This window comes from Limulus polyphemus, unplaced genomic scaffold (assembly GCF_000517525.1).
Source record: "Limulus polyphemus unplaced genomic scaffold, Limulus_polyphemus-2.1.2 Scaffold857, whole genome shotgun sequence".
NCBI lineage: Eukaryota > Metazoa > Arthropoda > Merostomata > Xiphosura > Limulidae > Limulus > Limulus polyphemus.
Window position 1 is genome coordinate 58,089 of NW_013666467.1, and position 19,283 is coordinate 77,371.

At 32.6% G+C, this 19,283-nt stretch overlaps 2 protein-coding genes across 2 annotated transcripts in view; one reads left to right on the top strand and one right to left on the bottom strand.

The window, feature by feature from the left end:
* Positions 1–17,548, top strand: part of LOC106460890 (mucin-12-like) — a 39,345-nt gene extending 21,797 nt beyond the window's left edge. The window contains exon 10 of the mRNA XM_022387700.1: positions 17,279–17,548. Within this exon, the coding sequence (XP_022243408.1) occupies positions 17,279–17,544 (266 nt within the window). The 3' untranslated portion in view covers positions 17,545–17,548. The remainder of the gene's footprint in view (positions 1–17,278) is intronic.
* LOC106460898 (RNA polymerase I-specific transcription initiation factor RRN3-like) overlaps positions 12,271–19,283 on the bottom strand; it is a 22,620-nt gene continuing 15,607 nt past the window's right edge. Inside the window, exons 8-11 of the mRNA XM_013920655.1 lie at positions 14,837–15,015; positions 13,792–14,053; positions 12,713–12,785; positions 12,271–12,474 (exon numbers count right to left, since the gene is read on the bottom strand). Of these exons, the coding sequence (XP_013776109.1) occupies positions 12,331–12,474; positions 12,713–12,785; positions 13,792–14,053; positions 14,837–15,015 (658 nt within the window). The 3' untranslated portion in view covers positions 12,271–12,330. The remainder of the gene's footprint in view (positions 12,475–12,712; positions 12,786–13,791; positions 14,054–14,836; positions 15,016–19,283) is intronic.

Here is a 19,283-nt window from a genome sequence, read left to right on the forward strand (position 1 = left end):
GCGTCGAATAAATAATTTGATGAGTAGTTTGAGTCAGAACTCACAAAGGCGGATCTGCGTCGAATAAATAATTTGAGGAGTAGTTTGAGTCAGAACTCACAAAGGCGGATCTGCGTCGAATAAATAATTTGATGAGTAGTTTGAGTCAGAACTCACAAAGGCGGATCTGCGTCGAATAAATAATTTGATGAGTAGTTTGAGTCAGAACTCGCAAAGGCGGATCTGCGTCGAATAAATAATTTGATGAGAAGTTTGAGTCAGAACTCACAAAGGAGGATCTGCGTCGAATAAATAATTTGATGAGTAGTTTGAGTCAGAACTCACAAAGGCGGATCTGCGTCGAATAAATAATTTGATGAGTAGTTTGAGTCAGAACTCACAAAGGCGGATCTGCGTCGAATAAATAATTTGATGAGTAGTTTGAGTCAGAACTCACAAAGGCGGATCTGCGTCGAAATGAATAATAATTTTCAAATATTTTTGACCTATTCTCGAGAAAGCAATTTTTTTATGTCAAACATATCATTAGGTATCGTTTTAAACCAAAACGTTGGACCAGTCATTTTGAAAGTGTTTTGCATTTAATAACAAATTTCGTACAGACGCCTTCCAAAATGTCTTAATTTTATTTAATTGGATTATGCACGAAATGATATACACCCTTCTCATTAGTGTACCCTTAGAAAAATAGGCCGGAAAAATAACAATGAGAACTATTATTGTTTCTCAAAAAAACATGTATCTTATGTTTTATATTTTTCTTTCTCTGCCAGGATTCTGGGCTATATATAATACGGGTGGTCAAGGTCTAGCTTTTCTCATATCCCCTCTAGGCCTGATTATTGGTCACAAGATACTATAGATGGATCTAGTTTAATCATAACAGTGTAAATGAAACAAATTTTTGCTCTTATTTCACGCTGGAAATATGGATGAAGTTACGAATTAGGAAACTATACAGATGCAAATGTACTGAAATGAAAATACTAAAATCATAGTAAAACCTAAAAGTAAGATGATGTGGATCGTCATTGGATACAACTGATTTTTTATTCTCAGAGTTAAATGTATTTATGAACCATTAGAATAGCAATTGAAAACTTTCAGAAAAAAAATGTTTTCAGAGAGATCTCAGTTATTAAAAATCAACCTTGTTTAAGAATTAGAGATAGTATTTTGTATAATCATGTGTCAGTATTGGATTTCATTAATATCATACCAGAGAGACAAAATTACAGGTTGAAAACAAGAAATACTAATAGTGAGAGAATCCTGGAAGTAAATAAAATTATATGTTTGAGAAATATAACTTTGTTTTAAAGATTCTGGCTTATTTATACACATTAAATTTGGCCCGGCATGGCCAGGTGGCTAGGGTGCTCGACTCGCAGTCTGCGGGTCGCGGGCCAACGAATAGTGGGATTGACCGTCACATTATAACGCCCCCACGGCTGAAAGGGCGAGCATGTTTGGTGTGACGGGGATTCGAATAAAAGAGTAGCCCAAGAGTTGGCGGTGGGTGGTGATGACTATTTTTGAGCAATACTTAAGTTCCAAGTTTTCCCAGAAATATACTCTCTTTATATAAGTTGAGAGCCACCTAGTGGTAGAGGTTGCATATTTCTCCCTTCTTCGTACACCACTTTTCATCAAATTGTAAACTTCAGATATATTTCTTTATTTTCATACTGTCAGTATTAGTTGTGTGTGTTATTTTTAAACTCAAAATATCTTGATTTTCAGCATCCAGCTCCACTTCCTGGAATACCAGCCTCAGACAGTAAAGATCTTCCACCTAAGCCTGCTCTAAAGGCTTCTAGAGTAATGAATGGTATGTATGTTTCTAGGACTGCTAATTACTTAATGAGAAAAAGTGTAATCAATTTCCAGTAGTAATGTCTCAGTAATGCAACTTGGAAATTATGACAAAAAACACTGATAATATAGAAGTATTAATAGAACACACACATTCCCTAATAAAGGTTAAGTACTTTCAAGCATCCTCAATAAAACTGGCAAACTATCAGTATGACAGTTACCAGCTGTGACACACATCAGGAATCATAACCCAGTCAGCTGAGTGTTGTTGGTTTTTTTATAGCCTTGAATGAATGTGAATATTCACAAGTGCGCCAATCATTTATCAAACCCTACCTGATACATACCCAACACAGGATTCAAATGGATTTTGACAAATATGAAATTTTTAGAGAACCAATTTTATGATGTTAAGAATTTCTGAACGTTCCCTGATTATCATTGAAATTTGATCTATGCTTTAAGTCTGAAGAGTAGAAATTTATCTTTATTGAAAAATTCACAAACCACAATTGTAAACATTACATAGAATACTCATACCTAACAAGATAACGGTTGTGTCATTGAATAACATTATTACTGTGTATTGTAAATTATATTAATTATATCAGGATATGTGACTTGGTGAAGGCTAACCTAGATCTGTTCATGTGATAAGGATCAAGTAGAACTTTCAATACACTTTATTCAGTCTACACAAGTAATTCTTCTTGAATTAAGTTTTTATTAATCATCCACGTCTTTTATTTCTTACTTGTTTGAGTCTCTGGTGTTAAAGAATTTATTTTGTGAAAGCTTTAGTTTGCAGTGAGGCCCGGCATGGCCAGGTGGTTAGGGAGCTCGACTCGCAATCTGAGGGTCGCGGATTTGAATCCCCATCACGCTCGCCCTTTCAGCCATGGGAGCATTATAAAAGTGATGGTCAATCCCACTATTCATTGGTAAAAGAGTAGCCCAAGAGTTAATGATGACTGGCTACCTTCCCTCTAGTCTTACACTGCTAAATTAGGGATGGCTAGTGCAGATAGCCCTCGTGTAGCTTTGCGCGAAATTCAAAACAAACAAACAAGTATGCAGTGACAATATTATTATTTTTCCTGATTATTATGATTTTCTTATAAGTTTGTGTTACAAGCAATATACCACTGGGTTTCCATTCATGGAAAAACCCATTGAGAAAGCTTTTATTGTGTGATTTATCATTTTCCTTAATTTCATAACATTTTGTTTTCGTGATAATTTTCAGAAAATTTTCAAATTTCACATGTGAAATCTCTATAATGTCCAGATAGTTATGAAATGTTTCTTAAGAAAGAATTTTGTATTTCATCTGTTATTTTTCAGTATTTAATATCTGTAACGGGTTCGGTAGATTTGACCGATTTTGCAATTACCATAAAGAATTAGGAAATAGATATACATTACGCCTCTTTTATTCTAGAATGAAAACATAAATGTTAAATCTGATAATCTTAATGCAGATTGTTTTGTTTGTGGTTTTTAGGAATTGTTCTGTCATGGAACATGACTCTGAATGCCTCCCACCCCACAGTTGCCACCTACCAACTGTATGCTTATCAGGAAGGCACAGGTCCACCTGCTACAAGTACGTGGAAGAAAGTTGGGGACGTAAAAGCTTTACCACTGCCTATGGCCTGCACTTTAACCCAGTTTGTGGAAGGGCACAAGTATCATTTTGCTGTACGAGCTGTGGATGTTCATAATCGTATCGGTCCTTTCAGTAACCCAGCGTTTATCTTCCTTTCAAAGCAACCCAGTAATACAACAACTTAGTAATTATAGGATCATTCATTCCAGTGCACTCTTGATGTGAGAGTGAAAACATTACATAATACATTTTTCTTTTTCAGACTTATTTGGTGTATTATAATGGAAACATTTATTAAAACCTGTTTGTTCAGTTTGCACCACGTAACAGTGAACAGAGTGATATTTGATTATGATGTTTTCTGCTAATAAAAGTTATACCCATTTAAGTGAAACATCCATTATTTTAAGAAATAGTATGAATTTCTTCTGCACACTATATGTATTACCCTGTACTTTTTAAAATGCCAAGTAATGTTTATAAATTCATTTTTTTAGAACTGAAGGCATTATGGGAGTGTCTCGTTTGGGTACACGATTAGTGTAAATTAGATGGTATTTATTCACAAAACAGTAACACAAATAATTTTGTAATGTGAATAGTTTTTGTTTTGTTTTTTAAGGTTTTACTTATTTTATATATAGTTTTGTGAATGTAGTCTGATAAATAACCTTGAATATATTTTGTATAGTTAGTAAGTGTTTTTTTTCATCAGCTTGCAATTCACCACCTTGTTCCACAGTCTGCTGTCATGTAATATCTTGTTGTATGATCAGTTTTTAAAAAAAGAAATTCATGATGAAAACTTTCTGTGCAAAATTTAATACTGATTTATGTTTTAAAATCCTGCTGATCACAAACAATGACCAAACATTTTTTTTTTGTTTTTGTCAGCAAGTTTAACTTGCTTTTCATTTGCAAATATCCACATATATGCTGAAATGTCTTAACAGCTCATGGCCTAACTTGGATACTTATTCTCAGTACGCACGGCTACCTGATAGGTATAACACTGAAAATGACTAAATAGCCCACAGCCTGACTTTGATACGTACTCCCAATATTCTTGGTTGCCTGATAGGGTTAACTTTGGTAATTAAGTGAAGATTGAACTGACTAAATAGCTCACAGCCTGACTTGGATACTTTTTCCTTGTATGCTGGGCTTCCTGCTATATTTAAAATTAGTAATGAAGTGAAGAGTATGTGTCAACGTTTTTCCACTTGTCTGAAAATTATAACTGATTTTTTTTGTCAAAAGGAAAACCACAGTTGACAATGTATAGTAAAAGATTTTTGGCAATAAAATTAATGTTATTTTTTGGGTTTTATTAGTTTTATTGCCATCCCTAAGTTAAAAATATATTTATTTTGAAATCGTATAAAGATCATAGCTAAATAAAAAAAAAAACATTCCATTTAAACATCATTCAGAAGTTTTTAATAAACATTAATGTTTTTAGATTCAACAAACCATTAAACAATTGACCAGGGTAGTATGTCAATTATGATCTTTAAATGACATTTAGAACGTCTTTTAAACACAAAATGGGGACTTCAAGTAAACAGTCACTAAACTTAGTTTCAAGGGTATTCCCACAGACATATATTACTACCATAACTAGTTTAAAGTGCAGTGGGGATTTAAATCATCTTCTACAAAACCCTTGTAATTTACAGTGCTCCATCACTGAAAACAGTTAATGATGAAATTTCATTGACAATATTTTGCTAACTACAACCCATGGAACGTAAACTCAAATCTAAAGTGGTCATTGTCTAACTCAATGACAATTGGTATAAGAGATTGTAATGAGTATGGGCCCAGAGATATTAATTGGTCTGCGTCTGTGAGGTACGTAGTCTAACTTAACCACAATTAGTATAAGAGATTGTAATGACTATGGGCCCAGAGATATTAATTGGTCTGTGTCTGTGAGGTACATTACTTAATGTTTGGCAGATGGAATTATCGGGAATGCTGTTCCAGTCATCATTCAGTGTAACACCAAGCTTTGTAGTGTTGACATATAAGGCATTCAAGGGGATCTCAGGAGTGTTCTATGGGACTTGCATCACAGTTTCTAGCTGACCATGATTTCTTGCTTAAAATAGTCCCTAATAAACCTGACAGTACAATAGTCTGGTTTGTTAGCATTGAGGAATATCTGTACAAGCAGAAAATATACTTCATGGACATGTAGTAAAATCTGTACATGTATTCATATTGATGTATTCTCATAACATAACAGATCTGTACTAAAATAGTCATATTCCACGATTTTATGCTGAACCTCCAAATATGAATCCATTGTTCAGTGGTACAGACCTGAAATCTTGATGCATTTATGAGGAATACAGGTCTTTATGCTTCAAAGTGGATGCATGAAGTCTGTTTCTTATATGTGGTCGCTCCAGTTGCTGTCTTGAAGCAGCATAGTTGACCTTCCTGTGTAGTTGCCCAACAACTTAACACTACAGCCCTGGATGTACTTAAAATGGTTTGTTGTATTATCGTTTAAGTCTTTTATTTTATAACTTGCGTTACTATTTGTTTCTTCAAAAGTCTAAGTAGCTGTCTAATATATAAATTCTTAGTTAATACCAGGAATCAACTGTTCATCTTGAAAGCAACTTATTTAACCCTATATCACTGCTCTATGCATCGTATGATATTTTAGGTTTTTCCCATCATTTCAAATCCCAGATGATATTTGGATGTACCAGTGACCCATAGATGTCGCCCCTGATGACTGTACATAGCGGGGAGAAAATGTATATAGTGTAAATATTAGCCATCTATACAGTAGTACATGCCAGGAAATTCAACAACTCTAGGGAAAGGTCATTTGGCTTTGGATTTTCTCTTATTTTCAAGGGCACCAAGGCGAACGGCTAGGGTACCAAAGCCACAAAAAATTCAATGAAGAGCACTAAGGCCACAGTACACATTAACGTTAACGGAATAGAAACTAGTTTCCCAATTAGTTTAGTAAATATGGCATTAATATTTTTGACTGGTGGCTTGTGAAGCTGGCCTATCCTTCCAGATTATGTTTATCAAGTGTAGGTAAGTATTAACTTTAAACAATGAGACTTATAATGTAACAGTACATCAACTTTAAGATAAAAAAATATATATATCATGCTGATCCAAAATGCCTCTGACCTTAATATGATTCCTAGTGTTTGTCCCCTCCTGGCCCCGAATGACGTATACCCAGTTGGATTTTATTACTCATCAGGATCTCTACCAGCATACCTTCATTTTGAAATTCTTTTTGGCAGGATTAGAGTAAATTAATCTGAGAGACCTTGGGCATGATCAAATACATCAATCGAAAGGGTTTGACCTGCTGAGTCGTTAACTGTAATTAGATATTGAATCAGTCAAGGGATGACGGAGCTGTGTGCTAAAAGTTTGTACTTGGAAAAAAAAAACTCAGCCATTCTATGAGCCACAGCTAAAAATCAGTATGTAATCTACATATTTACTAATTAAAACAAAATGTTCCAATTTCTTGCATTTGGCCACCACAGAAAAAAGTTTCACAGCATTCTCCCTCTTAACTCATTCCTTTTTTGGCATGTTTAAGGAAAGGAGTATTTACAGTTGCGTATTTCAATCTGACCAGCGTATGTATGTGCTGACTTTGATCGTCGTGTACTGCTGTCACTGTGGATCTTTGTGTAAGCTCCGTGGATTTGTTGTTTGAGTGCTGATTTGAATTGTTTACTACTATTTAGAGCCTGTGGTATGGTGTAACTCAACAAACTGTATGAATGTTTTACTGACGATCAAAGTGAAACTTCACTCCCTCCATTACATGCGTTTTATGTGATATATTATTTGTCACAAGGTAATTTCTGTAGGTTTTAAGTCCAGTGTTTGTGATCCCCAATACTTTTCTCTTTACTGTGGTACGCAATACAAATTTAGATCATGAGGGCACGATGGGCATTTTAAAAAATACAGTGGCAATTGCTGCCATGAATTTTCTGCCCTGGTAGTAGTTATTAATATTAGTGTGCTATGTGTAATATTTGTACAATAGAGTCGTGTTATTCATGATCAACACTGTGCAAGTACATGAGATAAGATAGGAGCGTGATACAACATCTGGAAAAAAATTAGTCCTGCTCGTACTTCTGTCTTATCTTGTGGTCAGTGAGGGTCACCCAGCTGTCTCCCCTCCTCACTCCACCAGGCCTACATGGAGGTCATTGTACGACTTTTTGGTGTTTATTCTTTACTTTTGCATGCTATAATATGATCTCATAGAGTAAAAAACAAAAGAAAAATAACTTTTGCACATGGGTTGGGGGTTTCCACCCCACCTTAACAATGAAACGATTAAATATATTTATTCTGAAACTTAAATAAATCAACTAACTTGATTTTGTGCTTATATATATCTATAACATCAGCTTTGTGGCTATCAGTTAATACAAGAATAGATGACATGGATAATGTTTCTCTCTGGGTTAATATACATATATATATATATATATATATATATGTTTGCGTGTGTGTGAATGTCAACAAGAGACCTTTTGGTCCATTTAGGCCACCCTATTCATTAAATTAAACGACTCAAAAAAAAATATCAAACCAATTCTTATAATTAAAATATTTATTAAACTTTCTCTTAAACAGTATCTACCCCACCTGATGGAGCCCATTACCAAGGCCAACTACCCCACAAATTTATACTTGTGTTCCCTAATCTTATCTTTCTCACCTCACCATTAAAAACAAAAAGCTGATGCATCAACACTACAAGTTCCCTTAACAATCTTAAACACTTCAATCAGATACCCTCTAACTCTTCTTTTTCCAAGAGAAAACAAATTCACGTATCTTCACTTATCCTTGTATGACAACCTTTCCACCCCACGTATCATCCTAGTAGTACTCCTCTGAACCCTTTCCAACAATTCAATGCGTTTTCTAGGGTAAGGAGCCTAAGACTGAACACATTATTTCAAATGTGACCTATAGAATAACCTCTAGATTTGAATAGATATAATCTAAGCTCCTATTTGCCCCGCCACTAGCAACAGTACATTACTTAGATGGCTTGAGAGACTAATGAACCAGAAACCAAGATCTTTTTCTTACATTATCTTGTTAAAGTTATTCCCATCAAAAATTACACTTATAATCCAAACTGTGATATCCCACTGCAATCTGCAATTTATTAACCCAACTCACTAAACGATGTAAAGCAATAGCAACATCCTTGCAGCCAGCAACACTCAAAACTTTAAATAATCTATTGACAATTCTTTCATCTGTTTCACCTTAATATCATCTGCAAATTTAAGTAATTTATTGACTATTCCTTCATCTATGTCATTGATGTAAATCAAAAATGGCAAAGGTCCTAAGACTGAGCCCTGAGGTACTGCAATTGTAACATTAATCCAGTTTAACTGAACTCTATTTATAAAAATCACCTGCTTTCTTCCATCCAACCAGTTTTCTATCAAATAAGCTAACCTATCCCCCACATCTGCAGAATTAACTTTTTAACAAACTTTTAATATAGCATCTTGTTAAATGTTTTCTAAGTATCTAGATCCACACTTGTGCCTTTATTTACATAACCAGTAACATCTTCAAAAAGTGTCAAAAGATTAGTTAGGCAAGATTTTGCTCTAGTGGACCTGTTCTGACTGTCCAACAAAATTTTAAACTTTGCAAAGCATTTTTTAGCAGACTTTCAAAAACCTTTCCCACTACTGATTTAAGCCTAATAGGTCTATAACTACTTTTACTAAAAAGTTTATATATAAAGTTTTACTGAAAACATTTGGTATTATAGTTAAGCTATCAATTTATGTTAATAAACTTGGCACCAAAATGTAGTTAATAAGTCAAATTTTATAAGTTGTAATTTTCTAACTTAGAAAGAAAATATTTAAACTCTCAATTTTCACTTCTATCATGTGAAACTTGCTCACTCCAAATTCCCTATTTAAACATTCTTTTTATCCCTTAATTTTAATACAAATTACAGACTTATAGCTTAGATATTGTCGGATGTAATCTAAATTTATAACCTCCAATCATCTTGATTTAGAGCGAGATAAAATAGAAACCCACATGCCACACCCTTCTGTCAATAACATACTATTTTTCAAAAAATGTCAGTAAATCTGACATTTTTAATTTATAACCAAAAAATATAGTCAAGATTATAATTTACTGAATTATGTATAATGCTTGCTTGCTGTGATGAATGCTTTTGAATTATTCAGCCTAGAGATTCAAAATTGCTATTGCTAAGTTCACCTTGAACATAGTAAGGGAATTGTTTTAACAAATGTATAGCTTATTTAGAAAGCCAGTTAAATTAAAATAGTTGTAGGACATTGTATTTTTTGTGTTCTAAATTGAATATTTGAAATAAATAATAATTCATTAAAAGATTAACAACTGTATCAAAAAATCGGGTTAACTTTTGTTGAGACTTCATGTACTAAAAAAAAAACACTCACGTGTGAGAACTGAATGTCTTGTTTTTCATGTATAATTTGTTAATTCATTGTTATAAAAGTAATTAAAATATAAAAGTAATAACTTATTAGGTTAGATAAGGAAACACGGATTTACAAAAAAATAATAAAAATATTTCTCAGGTATGCATCGAAGCTGCATATGCATTATGTAATTCAATATTTTGTTTACCATAACTTCAGCTATTCACCCTCTTGGGGATTTCGTGTTTTGGTAGACCTGTTTAGTAGGGAGATACATTTAAAAAATAATAAAATAAAATCAAAACGGAGATAAACTGTTAAAAGCATGAGGGGCTGTTTAAGACCATTATAATTTTCTGTTACAATCTGCAGTCATCCTAGAAAGGGAAAAGAAGAATTTAGATTTATTTTGCAATGGTTAAAAGGATAACTAAACTGACCGAGTACTTACAGTCTTAAGGTATGCGGTTATAATTTTTCTGAAAACTTTTGATATTCATTTAACCCTTTCTGTGATTTGTCTGAAATATCTTAGGCACCCTCTATGCTTCAAATAATATTTTTCGAGTTAATTCAAGTAAACCATTTCTCATCGTATTAATTATTTGACCAAATTTGTTCGCATGTTATCGTGTATTACAATCAGTGCTCACTAGATGGCATTGGAAATACTTGTGCTGACCTTAATTGTATTTATCAGTTTCATGGAGTCATTTTCTATTCACTTGAACATGCATAGTTTTTAATGTAGAAAATATTACTCTTTTAATATTCTTTTATTACTTGAGCATGTGCATTAGTGACTTTGCAGAGGTAAACAAAAGAACAAATTACTGATCTATGAATTTTTTTTCAGTTTCTTTAGACATTCATTTTGCCTTAAAGCTATGAAACTTTCTATGAAAAGACATCAGATAAGCTTTGTTAATTTGGCAAGTAAGGGAAGAATTAACCTTTCAAAAATAAAATTCTTATTTATTAATTATATTCGATTTCAAACAGTGCCCACAAATAAGAGCTTATTTAGATACAAGATGATCTTGACAAAAAATACTGTTACCTAGCTTCATAAAGGTAATGGTGAAAGGCCAGTTTTTGCCATGTTTTACAAGATTTATAACCAAAAGTACTGACCAAATAAATATGTTAATGAATGTCAGTCAAGTTCAAACTGATTTTATGTATAGCATTGAACGAAATGGTCAATGATAGAAAAGTAAAAGGAAAGTATTTTTTGTGTTGTTGCAAAAGAGTGTCTGAACAAAACTTAAATTGGGTGAAGCATTTTTAAAGACAAAATTAGTTGCTAATTCATAAGTTTTGTACAATTTGCTTAAGTACTTTCATTGTAGGAACGAAAAAAATCAAAGGAAATCAATGACTCACTGGTGCAGAAAGGGTTAATATTTAAACACAAGTACAGCAGATATAATTCATTCATCATCATATATGCAAGCATAAGTACTAAGAAGAAGTGTGTAAGTTAGTGCAGGTTATGAAACTGAACAAGTTTCTTCCACTGTGCTGATGATTTAACTTCTTTTAGCCACACCCGTCATCATATGGTGACCACATAATGTTGCTATTCAAAAACGTTTAATTTTTAAGAGAAAACAGACCAAAAGTGGAATCAAATTGCTTCAGTGTTTTCACACTTGAAGAAGCAATTGAATATAAGTAAGCTGAATATAATTCTGGCTCTGAACATGAATTGCGTGATATGACTGAAGAAAGGGTTAACTCTCAAACCATTGGTTTCTGTTGTAGTACCACAAAACTTCCATACCTGGACAATTGAGGAATCTTGTTTAGTACTCAATATTTTCAGTCTACTTAGAAATTTAATGATTTATATATAAACACATATTTGCCCTATTCCTGTTAAAAATTATGTGCAGAATTTTAAACGATTCTTTAACTTATATATAAGCATCTCATATACTAAACTTTTACACCAATAAACCTTTTTTTTTCTCTCTCTCAGTGATTAGCATAATTATAACAAATACACAGCATGTTTATAAAATAACTATTCTAGTGAAACACACACATACAACTCCAACAGACTTTGTCCATTTATGCAGCTATATATATTTGTGAATACCGAGAAAAACCTGTAGATCTTACGGAATGCAAGTTTTCACAGACAATGTGGATTAATCTGAATTCAAAACTGAGTCATAGTGGAAGTTAAAAACCCATTGTTATAAAAGTTCTGAATCAGTAACACACACAATGCTCACAAGAAGTCATTTTCATATGTCATGTACAATGCCTCTTGGATCTAGCTCAGACTTTTGCCAAGATAGTCAGCCACTTAATACAAGTTGATATAAAAAAAAAAAGATTCAATTCAAATAAATGAAAATTATCTTTTTACTTACAATATCTGCATTGTACATTAATATAATAGTATGTTCAGGATATTCTTTGTTTAGGAGATAAAATTTGTTTGAAACCAGGCGAAATGCCATAGGACATGAGTTCTGAAAGACTGGAAGGTGTCACACCCACAGCTGTGCTTGAAGGACTAATATTTTCTGTAAGAAAGTCATCTTCTTCCTAAATAAAAGAAAATACACAATTGACTATGAAAAGTCTAACAAATAGACACTAAGAACTGTTAAACCGTGTATTAAAGTGATTTAAGCTTTAAACAAATTCCAAACTGTTGTCTTTGCACTGTGATATTTTTATCCACTTTGGAAAATGTACTTTTAATCTCATGAATGATTCATCTAAGGAAAAATATTTTATAAAATAAAACAAATGACTGTCTGCTGAAATTATAATCTCTTACCTCATGTTCAGACTGATTTTCCTCAACCTGACCATCATACACCCGAAATAAGGAAGTAATCCATTTTCTGGACCTGTAATTCATACATCACAGGGAATAAAAATTGTTATATATATATATCTAAATTGAAATCTTAAGTCTAATAATTGGATACACACAGATATTTTAAATGTGTATGCAGAAGTTTCTGAGGAATGAAGAACAATAAGTGATAATATTTTGTTTTCATCTCAAATTTTATAGGTCATTGTTGATAACATAGGATACTGTTATATGATTCGTGAAATTTGAAATCATGAGTACAGTTTTGTTTACTGTTTAAAAGTTAAGTTACTTCATCTAATCTTATAAATGACCAAGGATTAATATGTTAGAATGACCAAAATGCTTTAACATTTTAACTGACTACTTTATCATACACATTTAGTTTCCACATCTAGTCTGTTTTGTCCTTTACTACCCTTAGTGATTTACATCACATTTTCCAAGTTATTTATCTGTAGAAAAAGAATTTGTTATTTATGTCTGATGCCCCCCTTTTTAAACAATTTAGTTTCATCGTTAATCCTTAAAAATTATACTGTATAATATTTAATCTTTCAAAATATGTCTTACTGTGACATTTTATATGTTTAGGACCAAGTAATCGAGTTGGGCTCAAAGGTAGTTGTCAATACTTATCTGTTGAACCCAAATGTAGAAGAAAAATCTGTGTATTATTTGTAGTATCTAATATAGTACAGACTCAATTTCCAACACTAGTAGGGATGAGTTACGTGAAAACTAATGTATTCAGATTTCATGACTGAACACAATGTTCAACAAAGCAGATTTTAACTTATGTTCAAATAATTTTACAATAATACTAAAATATAAATATATAATACTTAAAGAGTATGTTTAAAGCTAGTATATATTTTTCAAAAATTAATAAAATTCATTCCATTACTAATAAAGTAACTAAATTCTCATTATCTAAAAATCTATACAGAATTGAAACATTAACAAAATACATACACAAGTTTTCTTATTCTGAAATATTTACCCAAAATGCAATGATAAACTAAGTGTATCCATACCTCTTCAATAAATATGGGTCAAATGGAAAAAACGTTTCCATCTTGGAAAAAGAAACTGATTGTGTGATTCCAGATACCTGACTGGCAGCTACAGGGATGAGACTTCGGTTGTTTCTTTCAATGATAGTATAACAGTAAACAAGCTGGTAGTTCCTTGCAACATTCGCAAAGTTTCTCACAACTGCTGACATACAGACTTTTAGGGGGTTTAGGCGACAAGTGACGATTCTTTCTAGATTCAAACCTCGCAGGTATTTCAACCCTAATAACAATGTTAAGAAAATTATTAAAAGTATTGTTCTTCAGCAGACTTTTATAATGAAACAATGAATTAAGCTTTTAATAATCTTACAACTGGGTGACTGATTGTTTTACTTGCTATAAATCAGCAAAATGAGCTTGCTTATCCCACGACAAAAATGTAACTTAAAAAAAAATCCCAGAAGTTAGAGAATTGTATTAAGGTACATAAACTAGAAGTACTTCTGCAGTACTAAAATCAAAATTAAGAGTAACAAATATTTTATTTCTTGCTTTAGAAGTTTGTATGTGCTGCTTTGTTGTAGCTTACAGAATGAATAATTCTTCTTGTGATTCATGGCAGGTGCACATTTTACTGTCGCAACAGTACAAATTGCAATGTTAAGCATTCCTTATGTGACATCATTTTAGTGTCTACTGACTGACTGACAGACAGTACATTACTGTCTAGTGGTGCAAACGGTTAAAACAGTAAAAATTTAATGTTTCAAAAGAAATGTGTAATTGAATTATGATCACTCACAATATATATAAGTTTACAAAGTCCATAAATAACAAATAAATTCCTCTAAAAACATTATATAAAGAAAGGTGTATAAACGAACGAGTTAAAAGGTAATATAAACATAAGGACTACTTGAAGAACATGATTTTTCACCATTAACATAAGTAACCACTGCCAGAAAAATAAATTGGATCATTAAACAATGATAATGATGTTCTTACATTACTCTCTGTAAGAGAATAAAAAAAAAAATCATGACCACAATAATTTTTACAATACCATTTTTCATCTCAATCAATTCCTTGTGTCTGAAGGCAAAAACATAAAAAATAGCTTGGCAGACAGCGTAGAAAGTGCCATGGAGACATGTGTCAACAATCAGACGAGAACTACCAGTTAAATTCTCTATGTAACTGTGGATCCAACCACACATAAGATCGAAGCATGCTGTGACAGTGCTGTGAAAACAGAAAATGCATGTATAAGTACAATTCATGCACACAGCCCTGTATGACATACTATTGCAGGTGAAAATATTTAAATCAGTTTTACTTAAAATAGCAGTTAACAAGAACTAAAAACATCATAATTAGTACAAATGGATTGACAAAGAATGTCGCTAATAAAAATAATGTTAGTGGATATTGTAAGAAGGAAATGATAACTGTAGAAGAAGAATAAAATCTAGCTGGAGAGCATTTAGAACATCATAGTTTATTTTATGTGAAAAAAATAGCCAACACATCTTTGAACCAAAGTATAATACCAGCAATGACAATTGTGGATTTACAAAGGGAATGATGGCAAAGTTATAGATAACTCAAAGTGATATAAAAAAAAATGCTAGGAATAAGAAGGCTGGATAGAAAAAGATATGACTGGATCATGGACAGAACGGAAGTTAAAGATGGTAACAGAAAAAAACTTTTGTTTTAGAAATTTATGCAAAGCAATACAAGAGCTATCCATCCTTTATTCTGAACTGATAGACTAGAAGGAAGACAGCCACCAACTTTTGGACTACTCTAATTGAATAGACACGCAACCTCAAAGTGGAGAGAGCATCTTGCAGCAACAGGATGCAAACCACAGACCCTCAAATTTAGAGTCTGACAAGCTAACCATTAGGCCACACCCAGCCTCCCCCCCAAAAAACATTACTGGGGGGAATCAAGACATATTACCTAGATGATAACAAATAGATGAGGACAGAAGGCAACACCACTGCAGCCTATTGATACGTAAAGAGAAAGAGTAAAATAAGACAGATATAGGTTTGTAAACTATTAAAAATTTAGAAGTGACATGGTCAGACAGCTGCAGGATAGAGAACAGTGGAACGAAATTCAAATTGAGGCCACTGCCACACTAAGGAAAGATAATGACTGAAGAAGAAGAAGAAAAATACTGGATTATAATTCTAACTTATTCCTTTCCTCTTAAGTGAAAAGATGAAGCAGACACAAAGTTTTATTAAGAGTACTCGCATTTGAATTAATGATATACAATGCTTATATACAAATGATATACAATTTCTTTATCACTCAAAATTTTGCCAAGAATTTATATTTTGTTATTACTTTATGATAAAATCCAAATTCAAAGTAACTAAAGAGCTTATTTTTTGCCATAAAAACAAGCCCTACAGCAAATACGACTTGTATGTATATGTAGGTAATATCAAGTGGTATAACTGGAAATACAAAATTCATCACAGACAACCTTTAATGACAAATAATGAATTAGTTAATAAAATCAAAATATTCAAAAGTTTTTATATTGTCCAAAAAAAAACCCTTTCTACCTTAAGACAATCTACCTGTTAAACAAGTAAATAACTTGAATATTCCTTTGTTTTTGAAATGTGTGCAAAGCCACACAAGAGCTATATGTACTAGCTTTCTTTACTTTTGAGCTGACAGATTAAAGGAAAGACAGCTTTCTCTATACGAGTTGAGATATTATGTTCTGACACGGGCAATACTTAAGTTCTGAGCTTTCCCAGGAATATACAGCTAGTGTGACTGTGCCACCTCATGCTTGTTTGTTATCCAGCTAGTGTGACTGTGCCGCCTCATGCTTGTTTGTTATCCAGCTAGTGTGACTGTGCCACCTCATGCTTGTTTGTTATCCAGCTAGTTTGACTGTGCTGCCTCATGCTTGTTTGTTATCCAGATAGTTTGACTGTGCCGCCTCATGCTTGTTTGTTATCCAGCTAGTTTGACTGTGCCGCCTCATGCTTGTTTGTTATCCAGCTAGTTTGACTGTGCCGCCTCATGCTTGTTTGTTATCCAGCTAGTTTGACTGTGCCATCTCATCATTGTTTGTATCCAGCTACTTTTTTTATATTACCTTAAGCTTCATTGCTGCTGATCTGGTTTGACTTTCAAATTTCTATATTTTTCAGTCTCTCTCTCTCTCTCCAGCCATTACTAGGACATGTAAAAAAAATATTTTAATTTGAGTAGCATCCATTTTGCCATAGATATATATATAATTTGCCAAGAAATTTATTAATGTCCAGAATGTATACAGGATTTGTAATTTAATTTAATAAAAAAATTTGAAATTAAAATTGGAGAAAAATTAGCATAAAGGACTTAAATGCTTTAAACATTTATTTTAAGTTATATTATCTGTAAGTTTTCTTGTTATATTCTGTTTTGTAGGATTCCTCTATAGTTCATTCTGTAAAAGTTGATGATAGATTGTTTCTTGTAGTTGTACCAGGATTGCTTCGACCAGTAACCAATTCAACCATGACATTAAGGACTGCTGTTCCAAGTCAGAATGGAAGCGTCCAGACAATGGTGGTGTCTAGCCCCACTGTATCACAGAAGACAGTTCCAGAAACAGTGTCTTATGTGTCTAGTCCTGGAAGAACTCTAAGCACAGTTAACCCTACTTTTACCAGTGGCACTGTAGTAATATCTTGTGTGTCCAAGGTATGTGTTTACTTAAGTCAATACCCATCAAACAGAATTTAGCATTGTCCTCTATAACAGTGTTCAATAAAGAAAAAAATGTTTCATACTACAAAACCCACCTAGCACTGGATTCATTCTGTTAACAACATACTAGCAAAAATAACCTCCACTTTGCAGCTGAGGGCACTGATCCTGATTGGTTTGGAGTATGGTTTCAGAACCTGTTGCTGTCGTATATGTTTTGTTGTGTGAGTTTTTATGCTTTTACCAAGAACATTTAAGACCCACTTCTCTGACTTGTTGCCCTTTGACTCTACATTTAACATCTCATTATATAAATATTTTTCTATGGAAATTGTAGGCATATTTTCCAATATTTCACCAGCTTTTGGTGCATAAACCAAAAACTTTTAAGATACCCTTATAGCCAGCAATATCTCATGTTTTTTTTTATAAAGGTTAATACCAACGTTAAATTTTAAAAAAATCTATATGATTTTTTCTCTCACATGAACTGTAAAATATAACACAACAGAAATTTGCAGGTTTGGAATTTTGTTTTTTAATAAAATAGTAAAATCTAAACTGTTAACCCTAACTTTGACTTTTATCCACAGTCATAATTTTTATTTTTAAGAGTAGAAATATTTTAACTTGTGTCAACATGCAAATTTGCTTTGCATCTAGGAGCCAGCCCCAAAATTAATCTTATATTACACCATGAAGTCATTCTAGAAAGATAAAAAGGGTGATTTGGATTTTACTCTTTTTTTTTTTTGGTGGTTATGAGGTCAGTCAATTTGATCAACCTTCTATAAGGTTAGGGTAGTGTAAATAACAAATACAAAATTTTACCCAAAAAAAAGTTTGAAATTTATTTAGGAAGTTTTAGAGATTATACAAATAAAATTTGTGAGGCGAGGAAAGAGTATTTTTAATCTTAACATGAAAAATCCTTTAATACTTGGAAATACTATATATATTCGTGGACAAATCTCTAGTAAAAATACTTCATTAAAAATATGATTTTTCACATACAAAAGGCTTGTAATGTTTACTAAATGTCTGCCAAGTTTTGTGAAAATAATTTACTGTATTAAAAGTTATAGTATGAAAACTATAACAAGCACAGCAGGGTTATGAGGTCGGTCTATTACGTGTTTAGTATGTAACATGGATAAGCACACAAGTCAATCACTGATCCAATGTAAGAGATTGTTGAGCCAGGATTTTCAAAATAACAAAAACAGCTATGAACTAAGAATAATAATTACTGTCAAATACACTAGGTACCACAATGAAATTCTAGGCTACCTGTCGCCCAGGATTTGTCAAGCCCCGATATAAGCAATATATTTATCCAGGTGTGGCAAATTGATAACCAGTTTAATACTTGAATTTTGAAAATAAGCATGCATTAACAAAGAGATACTCTTGAATCTTACAATTTGAAGAGAAGTGGTGAAATCTAATGATTATTAATGAAAGAGGCTTCAAATTTAAAATTATCAAACTTGTAATTACTCTTCAGCTCAACTCACTATGATGGTAAGAATATTATGTTCTTAGACGTTTTGGGCAATACTTAAGTTCTGAGCTTTCCCAAGAATATACTCTCTTTATATGAGTTGAGATATTATGTTCTGAGACTTTTTGGATAACAAACAAGCATGAGGCGGCACAGTCAAACTAGCTGGATAACAAATAAGCATGAGGCGACACAGTCAAACTAGCTGGATAACAAACAAGCATGAGATGACTCATTTAAACTAGCTAGATAACAAACAATCATGAGATGG